At 35.7% G+C, this 23,104-nt stretch overlaps 1 protein-coding gene across 1 annotated transcript in view; it reads left to right on the forward strand.

Annotated features, from left to right (window-relative positions):
• The first annotated feature begins 614 nt into the window (after window positions 1–614).
• LOC150101966 (potassium channel subfamily K member 18-like) overlaps window positions 615–23,104 on the forward strand; it is an 82,511-nt gene continuing 60,021 nt past the window's right edge. Inside the window, exons 1-2 of the mRNA XM_090400268.1 lie at window positions 615–1,243; window positions 6,374–6,497. Coding sequence (XP_090256394.1) covers window positions 965–1,243; window positions 6,374–6,497 — 403 coding nt within the window. The 5' untranslated portion in view covers window positions 615–964. The remainder of the gene's footprint in view (window positions 1,244–6,373; window positions 6,498–23,104) is intronic.

Consider the following 23,104-nt stretch of genomic DNA (forward strand, 5'->3'; position numbering starts at 1 on the left):
ACAGTTTGTTTTGTAGATGGTTTATGTGGCTATTCCATCGAAATGAATTCCAAGGCTTCGTAATTACCAACTATCAATTCTGGTTGAATGGTGTTAAATACTCAGATAAGAAGATTGGTGTATTGCCTTGCGATGCGTTGAAGTCCTGCATCCTGTATATTAACATCAGAAGCATCCGAGAAAAAAGAGAGTAATATTTGATATTTTTTAAACATATCAATTTCTGTCTTTTTTTTTAGCGAAATATCCACACACCGTCAAGATTACATTTTGGCATATTACCATCCTCGCAGTCAAGTGGTTGTTTTAAATTTAGTTAATTTGAATAGTTGCCGCCTCTGTGAATACAGACATGTTTTATTTGGCATTCAATTAGAAAAATGCCAGAGAGTACACGCATTTTCTGATTTAGTGATGACTGATTAAGTGGTTGCTATGGAAACTCACGCGCGTCTCTCAGAATCAAGTGACAGCATAAGTTTCTTTAACGTCATCGGGCCGTCTCTTGCGAATGCAAAGTCATACACATGCGCAAAACACTTCCAGAATCTGTGCGAAGAGAATCAAGAGTTGGTTAAACATTTCTTAGAAACACGTGGCTACGATCACTCTGCGCTACCTTAACCCTTGATGTTTTTTCGATATTCGGGGTAGACGAAACTAAACCGAGATATGATTGGAGAATGGGATTCAATTCGCAGGTGATTTCTGAGTGTTCTAAGGAGGTGCGTGACTTCTTACAATGGGATATTATAAGAAGATTTGGTGACAGGAAGATTAGGGGAAGGGATGTGTCACGTGAGTAGGAGGTTCTTTGGCCAAAAGAAAGATCACGAAAATACATTCACTATGCGCAATTCTGATGAACAGTATTGCCATAGCAACATCAGTGTTCGGCGATGAATATAGATCAGTTTAATAGGGTTTCAAATAACCATTATTGAGGACGATTTTTGATCAGACTATGCGTGGACCAACTTCTCGTTGTTCCAAGTGTCGGCATTATTGTAGAACTGCTCTGACTTTTCTTTTCTCTCATGTGGGACTATGTGGTCTGGTCGTAGGATACGCTATCATCGGAGCGTTCACCTTCGAAGCTCTGGAAGCCAAAAACGAACGACAAAAGCGAGAGGTCATGACCCGTGAACGCCACCAAGTGGTGGAGGAACTGTGGAATCTTACAATGGAAGGCAAAGTTTTGATTGAAGCTAACTGGAGTACACTCGCCACTGTGGCTTTGCAGGTAAGAATTTTATTACTGCAACTACTGACGTACATAAGAAAATTCTGAAGTACACAATAATATAAGAAAAACTTTAGAATGAAGTTGATTTTATTTTATTATTTTTTTTCCCCTTTAGGCGAATATTCTGAAAACGTTAAAAAAATATGTGATCATCTAACAATATTTTCTGTTGTTATTACATCTTTCCATGTTAACTATGTTTTCACTTCGTAACGGAATGTTTCCATATAATGAAAAAAAAAATAGAAGGAAAGAAAGTATATGAAATGTTTTCCCAAATGTATTCACTTTTTAAGTGTTTCAAAGACTGCCGCGTGAAGTCCTGAAGATGATATTAGGGATAACGTATGTCACTATGCTCTTTTTTTTTTTCTTCTTTGCATTTCTCCATCTTCGTTTAATTTTAATTGGTGGCATAACTTGAATCTCAGCTCAGGAAAGATCTGAAAGGAATGGAAAGAATGTATGGTAGTTCCATTATATAAGAGTGGTGCAGAAACCGATGTGTCTAACTACTGACCCCTCAGTATCTTTGGGGTAGTGGTGAAGATTTTAGAGAAGTTGGTAAGAACTCGCATTGCTTAGTCCTTAGGCAATCTATTGAGCTTAACTTGCTAACAGAAGATGGAATAAAGAACTCTGACCAACACATAAAATAAAGACATCCGATAGAAGCTTAAAATGTTTGACTTAGAAAGGTTTTGCCATTATATTGACGAGATCACAGAGAAAGCCACTGGTGTCAAGGTAGTAATGCGAATGCTTTTTTTTTTTTTTCTATTCCACTGGTGCAAAAGGCATTCACAGGCAGTACAGCTTCGTGCATTGTCATGCCAATACGTGAAGCTGAAAAATATGTCAGTTTATGATGTGGTTCCAGTCGCAGATGGTGATGAAGAAATGAGTATTAGCATTCAGTTGACTGGCGTGTTCAAAAGAACATTCTCCAGTGAAAATTTAATTCTTGCTGGATTTTTTTTTTTTCTTTTTTGGTTTCAGATCCGTAATGACGTTCTTTATTTCAGATTAATAATATCTGGCATACATTGATTGATCAGTTTAATACAATTTAATAGATATATGATTGAGACTTACAAACTTCTGAAAGGGTCATACAAGATTTCAATTGATGGAATTTTTCAATTTATGGAGGGTGGGGAAAGGACGAGAGGGCATCCTTGGAAGCTGAGAGTGAAGGCCGCCAAGAAGGGTGTGAGGGCTAGATTTTTCTCTCAGAGGGTGGTGCGTAATTGGAATGGGTTGCTATTGGATGTTGTGTGTGCAAGCAGTGTTGATTGAATTCAAGGATAAGTATGAAGCTGGTGTGTGTAGCATCTGGCCTCTGTCGATGAGTCTCTGGCTCCCTGGAGGTCTATCTTAATAATAATAATAATAATAATAATAATAATAATAATAATAATAATACTCGCAAATACACTCTGTCATCCAGGAAGAATCATTACTTCATCAGAGACAATCACGCTTCAGTTGCAAGAGAAATTAAATAGTCTTACAACTCAACGTGCTAATGGACCAAAGTGAAAGAAGAGAAAAGTCAGAGCTGTTCTACAATATCGTAACGGAATATTGCTATATAATGAAAGGAAGAAAGTATATGAAATGGTTTTAAGTGGGGCCATACTTGCATCGATGAAATTGTGTTTCTGCTGTATTATCAGTTGATCACGTGTGTTCTGTTGGTTTGCCAGTTTTGCAACATGAAAAACCCTGCCATCTCCAGATATGATCAGCTAAATCACCTTACCACTTGATCAGCAATATTTTAATTTCGTAAACATCTGTACCACGGCCACTGTCATTAAATGACACGTATGCTCCGATTATAGCGCTGGTAGTTTTCAGTTGGGGCGGTCACTACTTTCTCCTCAATTCAAGTACAGCGATCTGATTGAGATACCACTAATGAACAGAATCATTTAAACACGTTATAATGAAGAAAGTAATTGTTCAAAATGAATGCCAGAATTACTTTTGTATGGTTAATTCCACCGTGGAGTTCGAAAATATAATTACGATATCATTAATGTGTAAGCAAAGAAACCTTGCTATTTCATCTACGAAACCTTCATATATAACCTATCATAAAAACGAATCTATGACACATGGCTGTCGTTGAAAGGAAGATGAACGTAAGAAAGATGAACATTCCAAAAGAAATATTCACATACATCTTTAAAAGTAGGCAGTGTTTCGGGGGGGGGGGGGAAGGAACATACAACACGTGCCGATAAAAGACACCTGAGCTACAAAATTAGAATACCCTAAATTTGGGATGTTGGCCAGGACTTCAAGGACACCTTTCTCTTTATGAAAAATAAACTTTATGTATCTTCAGGGAACTAAGAAAAGAAATGTTTTGTGTTAAACAAGACACGCCGCTGACAGAGCTTCAGAATTTTCAGAGCTTCCCCATTCGTTACATATCTATTTGTAACGAATTGACCACTGATGGTTTTGGTAAGCTATTACTGAACAGTCGATTTCTAACAAGACGAGATTACTTTTTCACAGTTACCAGGAAAAACAACGGCTATTTGTTTAAATACTCATATTTCTTCTAGAAAACTGTTTGTTTTCTAGAAGAAAACAAATATCACTGATTTTTGAGATATTTTATGGATAGCCATACTAACAAAGACGTCATGTGCCTGTTTCCTGAGTCACAAAGCATTTTTATATGACTACTTAGTGTTATTTAAGGAACATGCAACAAATAATGTTTCTAAATAACTGCGCTCTCTTAAGGATCTTAAATTTAGCGATGTGGCACTTTCTTTTTTTTAGACTTTTAAGTTTCTGAATTACAAAACGCTACATAGTTTTACCTCCATTCCTTACACAGTATGAGCATAGATGACGACATGATGCGAATTCATCATTAAGTTTTTTTTTTTTTTTTCCTAGATGGGTGACACAAGAATGCTTTTTATAATCCCCGTTATCTGTAGAAGAAAATGTGTGGATGAGGTGTTATTGAGCTATAAGCTCTGGTCATGGCGGGGTAGTGGCAATAGCCGAGCCTCAATTAAAACTTCATTAGCTACTGAATAAATAAAGCCATCTCTAAAATTAGGCGATTTTAAAACTAGTATTTAGGATGGCTTTTGTTGGCCTCTTGTATTTGAAGAGGTCAGTTTCGTCATAGTTTGCTGCCTGTTTAACTAGATCGTTGGGGTGTGTAGAGATCTTTGAGAAGAATTGTTCCGCTGTAGTTAGTAGGAAGGAGTAGATGTAAGGGATGTTTGTATCTCTATGCAGTTGGAGGTTCCTTACAAACGACGGTGCATCCAAGATCATGCGCAAACACTTATTTTGCACTCTCTGTAGCCTGAGGATGTTGGTGTTGGATGTGTAGCTCCAGGCTGGAGATGCATATGTCACTAAGGGGGGGATCGTCAGCAGGTGGCCTCATTAAATAAATTGTTGGTATTCACTTGAAGTTATGTTTCTTTATGATTTTAAGATATCGGTGTTAATTCGAACTTTAAAAATTTTAAGACCATAACAGGATTTTGCTTAAAAGTCTCAGATTTTTAAAATATTTTAAGACTTTTAAGATATTTTATAAATAATTTAAGATAAACTTTATTTTTAACCTCAATAATTAAAAAAAAAGCTGCAGGGAAAATTTTTTGGCACTGTGATGTGACGTCACTAAGGTAGACATTCCTTAATGTCTTCCATTTGTCCATTTCAAGGTCATTTTTTTTTTAATTTACTGAACTGCATATTTTAAATGTGTAAATGTTGATGTTGCAAACATAAAAATACATTTATTTGGAATTTTAAAATTGTATATTGAATTGGTCCCAGACCAGTTTATTAGAGATAACTATTAAAGTTTTCAAGCCATTGTAAGTCTTTAGGACAACTTCGATGCACTAGGACATCGACTCAACATGATTCTAGAAACACTTCACAGGTATTCTGTCCCACCATGCCCAAAAATGCTCAGTGGGGATTGAGATCTCGCAAACGAAACAAACAGTCCCTTATAGTAAAAGCCACTATCAAGTTCCTGTCAAAATTCTTGGCAAAACGAGCCCTGGGACATGAAGCATTTTCTTGTTGAAAGTTTCGATTGCACGCATAGTAAATGATCAAGTTAAAAGGCGTACTAGGTCAGCAACGACGTTCAGGTATGCGTTAATTGTGTTGGTATACTATACCCTACCACTGCTTATATCAAGAGGCACAAAGAATTCCAGGATGACAAGTCTCCGATTTTCACCATTCTATCCCACTGTTTTCTTGTAACTAAGCATGATGAGTCTATAGTTTCATATTGTTTCGTCCATGTCATTGTCCTTCTTTTCGTATGAAATCTTAGGAGCATCCATGCGACCGTTTCTTCTGATGTCCAAGGTAGGTTAATGTACCTACCTTAACGATCATCTACTGTTATACTTCATTCGGGACTGTGTCCGACACATGCTGCATTCAGATACACTCCCTCACAGTCTATAGTTGTACTGTGAAATCATGTGACCAATTGTGGGGTGTTTGTTGGACTGTATGAGCATTGCGATACTTTTTCTGCTTTTCATCAACACCAGTATTTCAACTACATGTCCAACATTGAGCTGTTGTTTTCTGTTTTTATCACTCGTTATAATTGCGAGCGACCATCTTAATAGGGTAGCAGTTTCTGGCTCGTCTGCCCACATCTTTGACCTTGTACTTTATCACACATATAAACGCAATCCAGTTTCCTGGAGGGGATCAATCGCCTGCATATAGCCGGTCTCAGCGCGTATCAGTCGTCGAGTGTTTCTGGGGGATTCACTCGAATATTTCTATTCGTTCTTCAAAAATCCTCACGTGGTATGAAAAGGAGCTGAAGCTCTTGTAATGACAAGATTCAAATGTCCGGGGAAAAATGTAACATAAATAACTACCACCATTACAAAAATAGAACCGTGTTATTTATTTAAAAAAAAAAGGGACAAATAGGGTTAAATATTATTGATTAACGTTCCTCTGAGATTGCATATTAATATTTCCAAGTAGAAATATCAAACATGGAAGCTATTAAAGCAAATAGGCATGTTTTCTAAGATTCGTTTGTTACATTTACGCTACAAATTGTGTTTCTTTTATTTGTAGAGTTTCGAGGTGACGTTGGTGAGAGCAGTGAGAAAAGAGGGATATGACGGGAAGGATGAGAGCCCTCTGCAGTGGTCCTTTTCTGGCGCTTTGTTGTATTCCATTATTGTAATCACCACGATAGGTAAGTACCGACCCATCAAATGAATATATGTTGTAACTATGGCAACCGATTATTTTTAGCCATTCTCAGGTAATTTTTCCTCGGATTTTTCTATTTTTATTATTTTTTTTTATTGTTAAATTGGTTTATATAATTTACAGAGGGAGGTTGGCTACTTGAATAGCAGTTTTTTTCTTTTTTTTCTTTTTTTCTTTTCTTTCTCTTCTTTTTTCTTTTTTTTAGGAGACTCATTTTTGTCGTATTTCGCCGTAGCTTTTATTTGAGGCGTCACTGATAATGAGTTAATGGTATTTCCCGGAAATACCTTGATCCGTTAATGGACTTGGCGGGAATTCATAAAAGCGAAATTTCCGCTTTTCTCTCCCAATTTCCTAGGATCACATTTGAAATCAGTCTGTAAAAGGTGACAAAAGATATTTCGATTCTGATGGTAGTTTTTGGATTGCTTGCGTTTCTTGTGTTACTTTTTTTTTTTTTTTGTTAATCTGGTGATAAGAAAACCGAAATAGTAATGAAGGATCAAGTGTGGAAATGTGAAAAAAAAAAAAAAAAAAAAACTCGGAAAATCTTTCCAGGAGTTATCCTTTCTCCCTATGTCTATTAAAAGATCTAGTGGATGGCTTGTTCGAGAATATTATTCATCACACTTTACACAATTTATTGATGGAATTTATATTATTTCTCCTAATTCTATTAAAATTTTCTATTAAAACATAAATTACAATAATGTAATTTATATTTTAATAGAAAATTTGATACGTGATCATAAATATTTTTAAAATGTTTTGAATATTATAACAATTTATTATATACCAATAATATTCCATATTACTTTACTTTAATATTCCATATTAAACTTATGAAAGACATGCTTTCTCTCAAGACAAAAAAAATCCTTAATAAACTAAATAGCTCAGTCAGAGATGCTCTCAAAAATCTCAGAAATCAACAATGGGAAACAAGTTATCATCTAATGCCCCCTGCAGATCATTCCATCTAGAAGCTCTTAAAAAATCTCAGAAACAAACGTAAATCTTTCTTCCCCCCCCCCTCTCCAATCAGATCAGGGTCTAGTGCACACTGATGCTGAGAAAGCAGAAACCATAGAAAGGAATTTGGTAAAGCAATGCAGTCCCGCATATAAAAAAACGTAAATATCAATCATATATATAAGATTCATCTCCAGGTTAGACGCAATAAAACAAATTGACAATAACTTTATCCCGATCACACCTACTTCAACAGCAGAAATTTTTTTTGCATCATCAAGCACCTCAAGAAAAAAAGCTCCAGGTCCTGATAGCATTACAAACAAAGTTATCAAACTATTACCCCGAAAGCTATTGTACATCTTACTAATATTATAAATTTAATCCTCAGAATGTAATATTTTCCTTCCTGTTGGAAAATTGTTGAAATTGTCCCAGTTTACAAGCCGGGCAAGGATCCACATCTAACTCAAAATTATCGCCGCATTAGCTTGCTATGAAATTTAGGAAAAATTGTTGAAAAAAATCATCCTCTCCACACTCCAAGATTCAGTTGACAATCTTAAAATCATTCGACAAGAACAATTTGGCTTCCGTCGAAATCATAGCACCATCCAACAAATTCATAGGATGATTGAACACATCACCACGGGATTCAATTGGAGACAATACACTGATGCTGTATTCTTTGACATCGCAAACGCTTTTGACAAAATTTGGCACTATGGACTGCTCTATAAACTTATCCTCTATAACATACCATTGAAGATGATACAATTAATCAATCATATCTCAGAAATAGAAAGATACAAGTCAAGTTGAATGACACAGTTTTAACCGAACGTCAAGTTTTGACTGGAGTTCCACAAGAATCCTTACTGACCTCGATTCTATTCTCTATCTATATGATAGATATCGTACATAACCCCATGTCGCCCGTTATGGCTATTTACTTATCCAGCATTTATCCATCAGTTTTAGCCAGATCACTTTATCCGCACCTTGTAACAAAAAAAGTAAAGATAGCATTTTAAAATTAGAAAATTGGTTTTCTGATTGGAGAATAAACCCTCAGAAAAACGTAGCCATACTCTTTACTAGAAGATTAGCATCTCCTAAAGGGGACATTATTCTATTTAGTACCAAACTTCCTCGGCAATCTGAAGTTAACTACCTCGGAATATTGCTAGTCAAAAGATTATGCTTCAACAGCCATATTAGGAACATACGTGGGTGGTCTGAAAAGTTCTCGGTATCGACCATAGATGGCAACGTTATCGACAAGATTTCTTTTTCTAAGTTGGTTCATCTGTCATAAGCATCCATGCGAAATTGCAAGTATTCTATTAAGTAGTTTTTTATACAGCTTTCGGAAGCCAAAGTGTTGTCTGTATCTCTTGAAATGAATAAAATTGAGTATCATTTATAAAATTCTTTGTAAAAGAAGGTTTAACGCCAAAAGAAATTCATTCGAAGTTCAAAAACGTTTATGGGCACTCTTCTGCTTCGTTTTTCAACAATTAAGAAATGGGCTACTGAATTTAAACGTGGTCTTAACCTTGAAGACGATCTACGTTAAGGATGTCCAAAAAAGTGTAACAACACCAGAAATCATTGATCAAGTGCACGATATGGTATTGCATGACTGGCGAGTCAAAGTGCGTAAAATTGCTGAGACTATACGCATTTCAAAAGACCGTGTAGGATATATTTTGCATGAAGAATTGCAAATGAAAACTCTTTGCGCAAGATGGGCACCGCGCTTGCTCACAGCAGATCAAAAACGCACTTGCATGAAAATCACTGAACAGTGCTTGGAGCGTTTTAACAACAATAAAACTGATTTTGTGCGTTGATTTATTACTATGGATGAGACTTGGATTCATCATTACACACCAGAATCCAAACAGCAGTCAAAACAATGAACAGAAACCGGTTGTTCATAGCCAAAGAAGACAAAGTCGGTTCATCAGCAGGAAAGTTCATGGCATCGGTGTTTTGGGATGCTAAAGGCATCTTTATTTTATTAATTATCTTGAAAAGGGTAAAACAGAACCGGGGAATATTATTCCGATCTTTTAACTAGACTAGACGAAAAAAGTCGTAAGAAAAGACCCGGTTTGCAGAAGAAAAAAATCATCTTTCATCAGGATAATGCACCTGCCCATAAAGGCGTTTTGGCAATGGGAAAATTATGGGATCTGCACTATGAATTGTTGAAACATCCGCCCCATTCCCCAGATTTGGATCCCGCTGACTTCAATCTCTTCCAAAAACTAAAACTCTTCCTCGCTAGTCAGCGTTTTCCTTCGAATCAAGAGGTGATTGCAGCTGTAGAGGGTATTTTGCAGATCTTACTGAGAACCACTATAGGGACGGGATAATGGCACTGGAGAATCGCTGGAATAAATGTCTTGAGGGAGATTATGTTGAAAAATAAAAATAATTTTTTCATTGTTAGGCCGAGAACTTTTCAGACCACCCTCGTATGTACAAAGGTATCTAAAGTTATCGTCCAACTCTATCCCTTGATTAACAGACACAGCGAGTTAAACACAAGAAACAAACTGCTACTCTACCAGATGGTGATTCGTCCTATAATTACATATGCCTCTCTAGCTTGGAGCCATAACTGTAATGCTAATATACTTAAATTACAACGAGTACAAAACAAATATTTACGAATGATACTGAATGTTTCGTAGTTCGTTAGAAATGTTCAGATTCACAGGGACACAAATATCCCTTATAACTCCTCATTCTTACGCTCTCCATCAGTAAAGTTCTTTTCAAAGACGACTACACATCTTAATCAATTGGTGCAACAAGCTGCAAACTACAATGAAAAAAAGATCTCTACAAACATAAAAGCCCTAATGCGATCTTAATATGAAGTGAAAATACGTAACCCGCATGCCCTCACAGGGCGAGCTAAAAGCTGAAACGTTTTTTTACCTTCGTTGTTTTCTAGATATCAGACAACGGGGAGTATAAAAACATCTTGCTTTATTCTTAGGGCAATTTATGTGTTAAGGAGTCGACATGTCTCGATGTGAACACTGTTGTATCACACATTGATACAATGTTGTTGGTCCACATTTGAGAAGTGGACTTCTGAAATAGATTTGTTAGCTACTTTTGTGCTCAATGCCTCATATAGTATATGGCATCTGTGTATATATTCGTAAGATGTTGCTTTCTAAACCGATATTATTTAAATATATTAAAGCTAAATAAATAAAAGTTAAATAAATATATACCTGACTTTATCAGGTACACCTAGTTTCTATAGCGAATGAAATCCATTTCATTCTGAAAAATAAATACAGCAGTACTGCCCTCAATAGCGTTTGTCGCTTTAGCCTAATTTCAGCCAACCTACCAGCTCCTAAAGTAACACTGAAAAGAACTTGGGGAGCTATCCAACACTACATTATGGTATTTCAAGGATGCTGGTATGTCACAAAGGGTTCGCATTCATATTAATAACATTAAGAAATAAAATAAACTCATTAATAATAGTAATAAGCTGTGCAGTGGCCAGATTCTGCCTGTCTCTCTTGAAGAACGTTGATTTATTGATCGTTTGATGAAGGTTGAAAGATGAAGATTAACTACACACCTGTCTTCAAACATTTAGCACTAAGCTCTTCCTGTAAATTTGAAGAATAAACACAGACGATTTTTTTAATGAGATTGTGACATCCGTTCTTAATCTACCCATATAAGAAACCATGGGTCAATTCTATAACAAAAAACATACGTCCAACGCCATTACGCTTTCACCATAGCGCATCACAAATATATTCTTGCTTTAATCTTTTACTTAGGCATGAGAAAAATAGTTTGTGCATGAAGTGTCATCACGACTGGACCACTTTATATGCAAGTGGATGTCTTCACAACAAATTGCCCTAGTATCCCACAATGCACAGCACACACACTTCCTTTCACACGTGTGTATTGCTGATGCATTATACGAAGAGTCACAGCCTAGTTTGAATTTATATTCTCATTTAAATCTTAAACTTCTCTATATTAGATCGGTTTTATGTGAAAGCATATGCTTTTAAGTTCATCTAGCTGAGTGGTGAAGTTACTTCACATGCAAATTTGTTTACTCTAGCTTGGGCAAACAGATCAAAATGAATACAATTTCGTTTTGATATATTTTTATTTTTAACAAACACCTTTCTCTACAACTCTATCATGATGATAAATCATTTATCTGATTTTTGCTGTGGATTGCAAATAATTTATAATTATATTTTTATTTTGGTAAATGAAGATCTACACGTAGCCGTCGATAGTGGTGTTAAGAGGATCTCTGTCCATCTTTTACCATAAATGAAGCCAGCTTTAAGTTCAAAAAATAAGCCTTTTTTTATTTAAAAAAAATCTTCATCCAAAAAATCAAGAACTTGTGTTTACATTGTGACCATTCCATAGATATATTTACATGGCTAACATGAGAGATGCGGTCTTGATTTAAGTATTATCGGAAGCGAACGTAACAGCGAAATTACGCGATATCTATACTTCAGAAAGCTTTCGCTAGAATCTGATAGCTCAGTTTTAGTGCTGTCCAGCCTTTAGAACTGCTTTATTACTTCAAATGCATGCGAAATTCGTTCCGATATCCAGTATTTACCCAAGATGGAATGAATACAATATCGGAGTGAATTTCACATGCACTTGAAGAGTATTGCTTATATACAGAGAGCGGCAAGTTTATTAGAGAAACTCAGAACTCCACAGGATGACGGGCTTCTACCGTCGGCAAATCTAATGGATTCTTAGATTTCCTAACATCCCCCATTTTAAGTCACTCAGTATTTTCATTCAAATATATATGTTAATGGACAAAAACGTGATCTTTCTCCATTATCACATTCACTTGAATGTAGAAGCTGTTTCCTGGAGGCAATCCATCATCACTAAGTATACATATAAGAAAAAAAGAGAGAAGAGGAGAATGAATGCCTATGCCATTGCTTTCAAGACCAAAACATAGTATCAGTCGCTTCAGGTCTCCATCAATCATCTCAGTGGTGTTTCAATACTTGCAATGAAAGTTCTATCGTGCAATGCTCATCAGGGACTCCAGAACCACAGCCGATGAAAGGAGAATACCGAGTACCGTGTCATAATTTTAATTTGGCCAACTATGCAGTTCTACAGTATAAGAATGCATAATTAGATATAAGTGTTATAATCAAGTGACATTAGCATGTAATGTTGATGTGATGTTCTAATAGCGTTTTGAGACATGCGATAAGATGGTCATCTTGATGAAAAAGTATGTGGGGCCACATAACTTTTTATGATGCCTTTGTATGAGCGCCACATACCCTCGACTCGAGGGTATGTGGCGCTCCAGGCATCATAAAAATCTTTCTTGTTAAAAGCAGTTTATATTTATTGCCAAAAAATGTGCGTATAGAGCATTTGGGGAAGGACACTGCTTGTATCACCAACGCTTTGACTATTACTATTACTTCGACTAATACTATTTTTTTTTACGATGTTGCCGCCTCAAAGCCATTGCATCCCTAGGCCGGTGCCTCTTTGCGCCTAAGCCTAGAGCCGGGCCTGGACATAAGATACTAACTGCGAGATGGACGAGATTAAGGCCTCACAATCTTATCTTTCTACTGCACATTATGGATCTTGGGTAGAAGTCCATAATAGTCAATCTCCTGGATGGATATGACACTGAAGATTACAGCAGGAATACCTGGGAAACTCTGATGCCGAAGATCGTATTCTCATACGATCTCTGATCAATTTTCGAAAATTTAAGTTTCCTATACGATCATTTGGCTATGAAATGAGGATGAATTTTAATGAACTTTATTTTAGTAACTTCCATTGTAGTATCCTATTCATGCTTGAACCACCCACTCATGTGTCATTTCCGGCAAATAAATCGACGCAGAAGAAACAGATGACGCCTTGTAAAATAAGCTGTTCCCATTAGTATCAGTTTTACGTTATCGATAAAGGAAATGGTGTGGGAGGGTTTTACAATCTCCAACCCCATTTTTCTTATTAATTAAGTAGATCTTCCACCCTATTTCGCTTAATAATTAGCTTAATTACTTTAGCTGAAGCAACTAATTACGAGGGTGATGTGTTATGTCTGTTAAGTGTTGGTCTATTAAATTCTTTCTGTCACGCTGTCCTCAGTGCACATATAAGAGGGATGGTAAACTCCTCCGCCTCTGTATGAGGCTGGTTAACTCACTTTCAACTGAAATTTTCTTATAAAGTTTACTCTCGTCCTAGACAGATTTCGAATTCAAGTGTACTCAATATTCTGGGAAATTGAGTTGTAAGTTTTTTAAATATTTCTCTGCATCGATTTATTTGCCCTTGTACGGACTAGAAATGTCGGTTGTAATTTGTATGACAGAGAGAAAGATAGGAGAAGAGAAACAGAAAGAGAGAGAGAGAGAGAGAGAGAGGAGATGAAAAAAAAAAGAATGAAAGAAAAGAGAACAAGAGATCGGTGTGTGTATTGCGTAAAGTTAAATCTCGTCCAAGCCAGCTTTTTCTTATTCCAGCTTCAAGTTCTTATTTAGTCGTTCCAGTATAAACTATACTGCAGAAGTAGTCTATTTTGGTCCCTTAATAGATTGCTTACTTCCCCCTTTATCTTCTACCACATGACAGATGGGTTGTTTTAAAAGTCAGACGTGCACGATGGGGAAGTAAAAACAAATGTTCCCAACGTTTGAAAGTTTATTTTTAACTCCAACTCCCACTCTGAACACGAGAAGAGACGAATTAATGAGGCTAAGTCAGCCGTTGCGCCACACAAGAGGCCGAAGAATAGTCTTTACGAGGTTAGAGCTTTCTCTGAAGTTCTTACCACCGTAAAAAGTGCGACCACAGTAGGAAAATAAACCGAACGTAGTGAAAGTCAGCCACCGTACCGTGGCTCAAAGCCAACAATAACACACAAAGACTGGTTTCGCAGTAGGTTTACAAATCGAGGTTTGTTCTCTTCTGTTCAGTTGGATCCAAGAACTGTTTTTGCAATGATTAAAGTGATGAGGTTGATATGTGGAGTCTTTTCAACTTTGTTTTAAATCGCTTAGTACTGAAAGTATTTACAAATGACAGAAAATTATATGTTACTGTATCGTATTCAAAATGGTGTCCTTATTGTTGCCTTATGTAAGGGGCAAGACAGAGATTTCAAAGCAGTTCGTCTGAAATAAATCCAGATCAAGTTTCTTCATCTTTTTCGACCTTTTATAAATTAAAATAACATTTTCACAAGACGGTACGACATCCAATATTATAGCACCCAATATATACTATAATATACAGTATCTGCGACCAAGGGCATCACTTACTCTTTGCATGGAAATAAAAATCGAAACAACAATATATTTCAGAGAAACCCCATTATTGCGTATGCCCCTCAATACTACGAGAGCATCGTTTTTCCATCTCACATCCCAATAGTATCTGCGGTATAGTACACTGTATTGTCACAAGGTAGTCAGTAATGCGTGATTTAGACGTGTTGCACAGCCATCCATTGCGCCCTTCGATTGGAATAGGCCTAAGTTCGATTCTCGTCGCGACGGGAAGAATCTTTATTTGGACGATTTCAATCGAAGGTGAGTTAGCCGATCTCATACGGAGGTAGCAGGATTTTTTCTCCCGGAAACTCGGGTTTTTCATCCCGCATACAGACAAATCGGCCCTTAAGAACACACGCAATTTACAGACAAAAAATTCTAGTTTTGGTAGTGGTGGAGGTGGGCGGTAGATGGCGTTGATGGAGATGATTCGTAGTAGAGGTTCGGTGTAGTGGTTGAGATTGTAGGTGTCCTCCCGCGATGAGTCTTCGGACTCCTTGGAGGTGTCACGAATAATAATAATAATAATAATAATAATAATAATAATAATAATAATAATCTTTGCACATCCACATAGCATGCATCCCATATGTTTACATTCTCCTATCTTATCAGAAAAACGCACGTAATGTGGTTCTCTCCATACCACGAACTTCCAAAGCTCTAAGGACCACTCATGGTATGCTTTATTCTGGAGTATTAAGCGCTGTTGATTGCTATGGGGGTGATGTTTCAGCTGCCCTTAGATACAAACCGACAATCGAAAATTCAACTATGAAATATATAGTATAGTATTGTATGATGCAAACATAAGTGCCTACTGAAAGGATGTGTGTTTAGGACATGTGCATATGGTACAGGGTATTAAATGTCAATGATCAATCAGTGCTAGTTTTAAAATTGGTTAATGAATAATTTATTAAAAAAAAAAAATACTTGACTCAGTACAGAAGAGAGCAATTAGGTTGATCAAGGACCCATCTTTCACCAATTTTCCCACCCACACACACTCACAGGGTTCAGTTTACTGCTGCTTGCCTTTTCTAATAATTCCATGGCTAATGTTCATTTCAATCGGAATCAATAATTCCTCACGATTCATCTCCAAACCGGCAGACCAAATCTCTCCTCATCTTCGTTCATCCTTTTCATTGTTGCCTGTCTGGAATAAATCTCTCATCTCATGTGTTTCCCAAGGAATATAACCCAAGCTCAGTGCCGTAACGAGAGCGTGGCGAAAGAGGCGCCCGCCACGGGCGCAACTAAGTTTGGGGGGAGGGGCGCAAAATGTAAGAAATGTAAAAAAATAAAAATAAATAAATAGATATAAAAGTCCTCTATTTTATATTGTATTTTTAAATTTCGGCTATACGCCGCTTTAGACACACAAATTCTACAACACACTGCAACTCATTTTGAAGGGGTTAATAGTAAGTATTTAGCATATTTCATTTAGTAAAATTTAACTTGTTATATTTAAATTTTTCTAAATTTTTGTCATTTTTGGGTTAGTGACACAAGTTAGACACTTGCCACAGGCGCTTCATACCCTTGTTACTGTACTGCCCAAGCTCTTCGAATTAAATGTGAACAAGTGCTTTTTGCATATCCACACTGACATACTAAGCCGAACGTTTGACTAAGTTAGACAAACGTTCGTGTACGGGTTATAATTAAAAAAAAAAAAAAACACCGTATGTCCCAAGCTAAACGACAGTTGAAGCAATAGTTCAACTGTTAGCATGATGAACTGGGGTCATTGTACACGAATATTATTGCAAAACTCACTATTTTATGAGTGCTTGTCATTTTTTACTTGATATGCTAGCAGGCATTCTATATTTATACCACAAGTCGCACAATAAACAAGCGAATAGCACATATTAAGTTGCCATCCAGCTTTGAAACTGTGCCAACGCACGCACGCACGCACGCACGCACGCACACACACACACACACACACACACACACACACACACACACACACACACACACACACACACACACACACACACACACACACACACACGTTAATGAATGCGAATTGTCTATTATTATTTATTTATTAAACAAATCAAATAAGCATTATACCCAAGACCAACCAATAAATAAAACCAGAATAGTCAAAGAATAATAGTCAAGGAATAAAACCGTCATAATATAACCAAGATTGATTGTTATACTCCAAATTCGTTGAAATTTAAATAATTAATTATTTCAAATGTTCAACCTTGAAACTATACATAGTAATACGTAGATGGAATGCTTTACCACCATCCATGTGCAAAATAATTCCGTGGAAAAATCTGCCTTTAGATTATGATCAGCAATCTCATATAGTCGTTTACATACAATGCAATTTGATATTGTTCATCATAGATTTGGAATTGTCTCTTCTGCCGTCGCTTTCTGGGCCACATAATGCCCATGAAAAATTTACACGTTACTTGCATTTTATCTTTCTTTTTTTTTTCTTTTCTTTTCTTTCTTTTTTTTTTTTTTTTTTTTTTTTCAAAAATCTGAGTCAGAAGCTATTGCACGATTTATGAAAGTTCGACCGACTGTGGTTGGATCATGTACTCTAGATATATAATATTGTATAATAAATTGTATAATTTTATATAATAAAATAAAATGAATAAATAGATGAATAAAAAATAAAATGAATAATAAAATAAAATAAAATAAAATAAAAATAATGAATGAAAAAAAATGAGACGGAAACCAAAACTAAACCACAGGGGGCACATATACACACATATACACTAAAGCCAATTTTATTAAATTCTATCCAGCAGGAGCGGAGTGAAATTATTACTATGTCAGAACGCCCCCCCCTCCCCTCGCTCTAAATGGTTCGCCTGAAACAAAAATCTAAATTGTTCAATACAAATTAAAATACATTTTAATTTAATAAAATCGTCCATACAGCGTTTAGTAAAATCTTGCATTGCGGAAGTTAACGAATATAAATCGTCCCAACCCATCTTGAGAACACCTAATGAATCTTTGGGATTTCCATCATTGACATCAAAGATAGCATACAACGTACTACAAAAGTGAACAAATAATATATATCGACCATAATGCCTTCAGAGTCTGTATAAGATTATACTAACACGATTATAGGCACTTCGCATCAAATTGTGTGGTGAATTAGGAGCAATAATTTAAAAATTGTTGGAAGAAGCGGGTATTAAAACAATAATTAAATTAGGGTATTAAATAAGAAGCGGGGTAAATTTGCTTTATCGTTGTCTTTTTAATTAAAAAAAGAGAAAAGATTTTATTTTGACAACTAATGACACAATAACAAAAGTAAGTCTAGTTATTTGTTTATTTTAAATACTTCCAAAAAATTAAACGCATTTGTTGTAATATTTTTAATTTAGATCGATCCGTGCATTTTATTATTTATTTCTAATGCCACAGAACGAGGAACTTACTGAAAGCAGAAAACTGGCATAAAATATTCAATTGAAAATAATTAATTAAACATATTTAAGTTTGACATGTGAGTAAATTTTTTTAATTTGTTTCTTATGTTTTTAACTTTCGTCTGCTATTTCACCTTTACAAATGAGCCTTTAATATAGTTATCTTTTTATAGATGGCGCCACCAATTCATTACTTTTTCTAACCTACTTCAATAATTGAAAGGCGAAAACAACAAAATAAATGAACTCTTGACACACAGCGCTACCTGGCACGAATCATTTTCAAGGATACAAGAATTGCAGGAAATAAAAACAAAATGCAGAAGCAATGAAACAGAAAAAATAAAATGAAAACCTATTAGAAGATTGACAGATAAAAAACAGTAACACATAAGCAATTCGATTGTAATCAGAATGTTTATCAGTTAGCATTATCATGTGAATATACAAATAAAAGAACTTCAGTTAAGGATTTTTTCTTTTTAAGCCTTCGAAGCCACACGTTTTTATAATGCTCTGGGTTTCTTCATCTGTCAAGGAAACGACAGCAGTCATTTAAATATCGTACGTGCGCTACATACTTTCCTCTCTTTCCGTGTAATCATATACAGGTGATCATAAATTATGTCCTTCACCAGGATACTCTCCCACGATGAAACATATTGCTTTACCGATGTCAAGGGAGTACTAATTCTAGCTGAATGAGCTAGAATGTATTACAGGCAGTTGTGCAATGACTAATGAATGAAAGATAAGTTAATCTGCTTGGGAAGAGGTTAAGTTAACCTGTCTGCAATCTGTCTGGGCTACTGTTCCCTTTTTTCCCCCTAGCTACAATTTTTTTCTTCTAGTGTACTGGTTCATAGAATTCACAGTATAAAAGTTGATTAAAAATACAACTGTGGAGTGAACGTGTTACCCCGAAAGAAGTAGGTGGCGGTTCCATTATGTTGATGGTAAGAAGGAAGGAGTTCTGCTTGAGTACTTGTCCTTCTGAAAAGAATACAGAGTGTTTTTCAGCTGATTCGTCCTTGCCATGCTCAAGGTTACACTGTTTGTGGTGAATTACGATACAACTTGAGAATTATAGTTTTCATTTAAACTCCGTTCCTCGTCCTGGTAGTTACATCAGCCGCGTGACCCAGTTACCCAATTCATTAGTTGTCCAACGTGATTTAAGCCTTTTTCTGTTAACCTACGAATTGTGGCTGAGATTAATATCACATCTGGTCATCAAACCATGATTATTTCCACCTGTTTGCGTGTGAAATAATGGCAGAGAAGAGATTCCTTCTTGGAAAATATTGCATCTAATGTAAAAATCATGTTAGGTGAACTCGAGTTACTTTTTAGTAAGGAGGGTTTTGTTCCACATTGATATATTAGCCAACTAACTGTGAAAACGGTTAATGAGTAGCAGCAGTTCAACTTTCTGTAACGACGTTCCCAACCTTAGGAACTTTTTTTTTGTTTATAAATATTTGAATGAATATTTTATTTATCCTAAACGTAATTTTATACGTAAAGAATGTTAATCCATAAAAATTAACACTTTTTTTTAGCAAAAAAAATCCCATATTGGGCCTTCTTAACTTGCAAATCAAAACACGCACTATTATAGTTAATAGCTAAAATAGAACTTGTAAAATTACGTTCAAAATAGCAAACATTCAGCGTTATTATTTAGTTAGTATCTAAAACTCTAAATATGACTAACCTGGAAATAAGAAAATTACTTTTAAACCATTTAGTTGTATTCCAGTAGTTCAATTTTATGTAACAACTCCCTCTATCTTTGGAATGATTTTTTGCATTTTGATTCTTTTCGTTTTTTATTTATTTATTTATATTTTTGCATTTATCTTAAATGTTACTTTTTCTAAACAAGATTTATGCTATCTTTATCGTAGTAATAATATATGGGTACACCGTTCTGGCAATTCGTATAGTAGGGGCATGTAAGTTCATTTCACTTAAACCTTGGTATTATCCAGGTCTATCTACTCACTGATGAGACCTCATAGGTCGAAACCGGTCTGGGTAGTGACCTTCTCATAATGTAAAACAGTAATACATCTCCTAGGAGCTGCGTTTTACATTATGAGAAAATATTAAGGATTGTTATTGAACTTGCTCCACCTTTGCTCCGACGTAAGTCAACATCTGAGTGTTGCACTACTCAGATGTTGACTTACGCTTGGACTCGCCGATAGTTCTTCGGCATGAAACTCTTAGATTTCGATCTCCGAGTTTCGTATCCGGCTTTACAATAATGAGGGATTTATTATCCCCTTAACTTAAGACTTATGCTAATTTTGTGGCGTAAAAGCTATGTTCGAAGTTAGATGTTTAACTTGTAATTTATGGCGATTATTGTATCTTTTTATACAAAAAAAAAAAAAAAAAAGGAAAGGATCTCGTAACTTGATAAGTAGCACATTGACTTCGAGATGGCGCTTCGTAGGATCGGTTGGCAAGCTCTTGGATAAGCAAATGTTGGACAAGTAAATGTTGGCAGTAGCAAGGAAGATTTCATGGGGTCCTCCATCACGTTCATCTTTAGAAGAATCTGTTAAAACAAAAACATCGAACTTGAACCAAGAACAAGAACCTTTACAAATATTATTTATTTATTTTTGTGAATTTCACTCATGAAAGGACTCATACCATAGCATATTACTATCGTGTTTTGATGACTGGTTCAGATAAGACGAAAATATTTTGCTCTAGAGACAAATATGGAACTGCCTTTCAATAGGTACGGTGGTAGGTAATCTCATCTTGTAACTAAAGTTCGTTTACTAGTTAAAGATATTCACAAACATCCATGCAAGCGTCAGATTGATTTGAATCTACAATCTTTAGATCAGAGAGAAGAGGAGAGACTCTATCCACTCAACTAACTTAGAACGGATTGAAACATTTCAAGTCACGTCAAGTCTACGTTAAGCAGGATTGATGGACTAAAATGTAATGTGATTACACATTAAGTAACTGAAGTTGTTACTGGATATCACTGCATTATTCCTGTTCCTATTATTATTACATACAGCCATGGAGTTCGTAGACACATCGTAGACTTCCATTTCAAAAACACTAGTCAACAATTATCAATATTGGTCATATTCCTCATGGCACGTATTCCCACTTCAATTTGGTGAACGCTTGTGTAGTGACGTTAATGATATGATAATATTGGGTAGTACTTAGAGGTCTTTAAGATCCATGATCAGCCAAGAATGGATGTCATGTCCATAAATTAGGAAAAGGTGGTTAGTCATGTGCGTAAATATATTTTTGTGCGTACATTGTGTGTGTTCTTCTGACTGGTTTGCCTGCTTGAGGGATGAAATGTATAGTGACATTAAAAGATGTATAATAGACCTAAAAATATGTAGCACATGACAGCTTATGAAAAAAGTTCGTATTTTTTTGTTTCTTTCCGAAAATGTAAGCTAATAATTCATTTTTTTAATGAGGAAAGAAGTATTTGGTCATTCAAATCACATGCTTCCTCTAAATTTTGTTCTTTTTTATACCTTTTTTCTATACTGTGTCGTCGCAATCGAACTTCAACTGTGTACAAATGCAGTTTCTCTATTGACTTGGGAAAATCACCAATAACATGTCATGAAATGATGAAAAACATGCGGAAATATATACCGTTCCTTGAATTGCGAGTACGATTTATTTAGTAGCAAAAATGAACGCTCTTAGGTCCTCTTGAGTAAAACTGTAATTGGCCACTTCGTGATTCGACCTTGAGTCCATTTGTTTTTTACTTACGAATGATTCCCAATTCCTCTGGAGTTCCAAAATCCATTAGTAACTCAGATTTTCAATATTGTATTAATCTTCTATTCATATTCGACATCAATGAATTCCAATTAATTTTATAGTCTCGTTTAAGAAGTATCTCAACGACATTACCGGAATCTATATTTGCACATCACGATGTACATGTCCTAATATGTTTCAAACAAAGTCTACACCTATGTGCAGGTCTGTGTGTACACATGCAGATTGCTACACCTGTGCATTTCAAAGAGCTTAAATCTTATTAAAGCTTTCTCTTGGTAGAATTTAAATTCGCGTGGACAAATATTACCTAAGCGTATCGGTATTTAATCGCTAGGCCTTTATACAGCAATCTTTTATCGCAACGTGTGTTACATATGAGTACCATCCAGGTGTACAGCATATTGCGTGTAGTTAATTACATATGTAACAGCAAGATAGGCGTGTAGACATTTTATGTGGAACGTTTTCAACCTTCTAATTATTTTGTTTAAGGTTTAGTATAATGTTCTTCTTGGTTTAAATGTGGTGTCTGTGACTGTTATTCACAGTTTCAGGCAATATTCTCCAGCTAATTTAAGTCGTAAAAAATCTTTGTGTGTGTGTGTGTGTGTGTGCGTGTTTTGCTTATTTTTGCAAATAATAAAGGTCTGAATATGACACCAAATTTGAAGTCACACGGCAGTTACGTTCTTATTCCGAAGATGACTTTTGAGCATTCAATGGAGATTTGATACATTTCTAGTGATATAATTTACAGCATTCTTATTAAAGACGGGGTCCAAATGAATTTTTTGGTTTGTAGGACGCTGTTTAAAAATCTCCTGCAAGAGTTTAGGTTCTTATCAAGTTGGGGTATGATGTGATGCAACAGCAGTGGAATCCATACTGTAGGTACAGCATCATCTTATGAAATTAATATAAAGCCGTTGGTTATAATATATTTATGTCTGAGAGTTGCTGTGTTCTCTTGGCCTATTTCCCTCTCTGCGGGACGAAACTCCTAA

The sequence above is a fragment of the Typopeltis vanoorti genome, chromosome 11 (genome assembly GCF_054136105.1).
Source record: "Typopeltis vanoorti isolate ZY-2024b chromosome 11, IOZ_Tvanoo_1.0, whole genome shotgun sequence".
Taxonomy (NCBI): domain Eukaryota; kingdom Metazoa; phylum Arthropoda; class Arachnida; order Uropygi; family Thelyphonidae; genus Typopeltis; species Typopeltis vanoorti.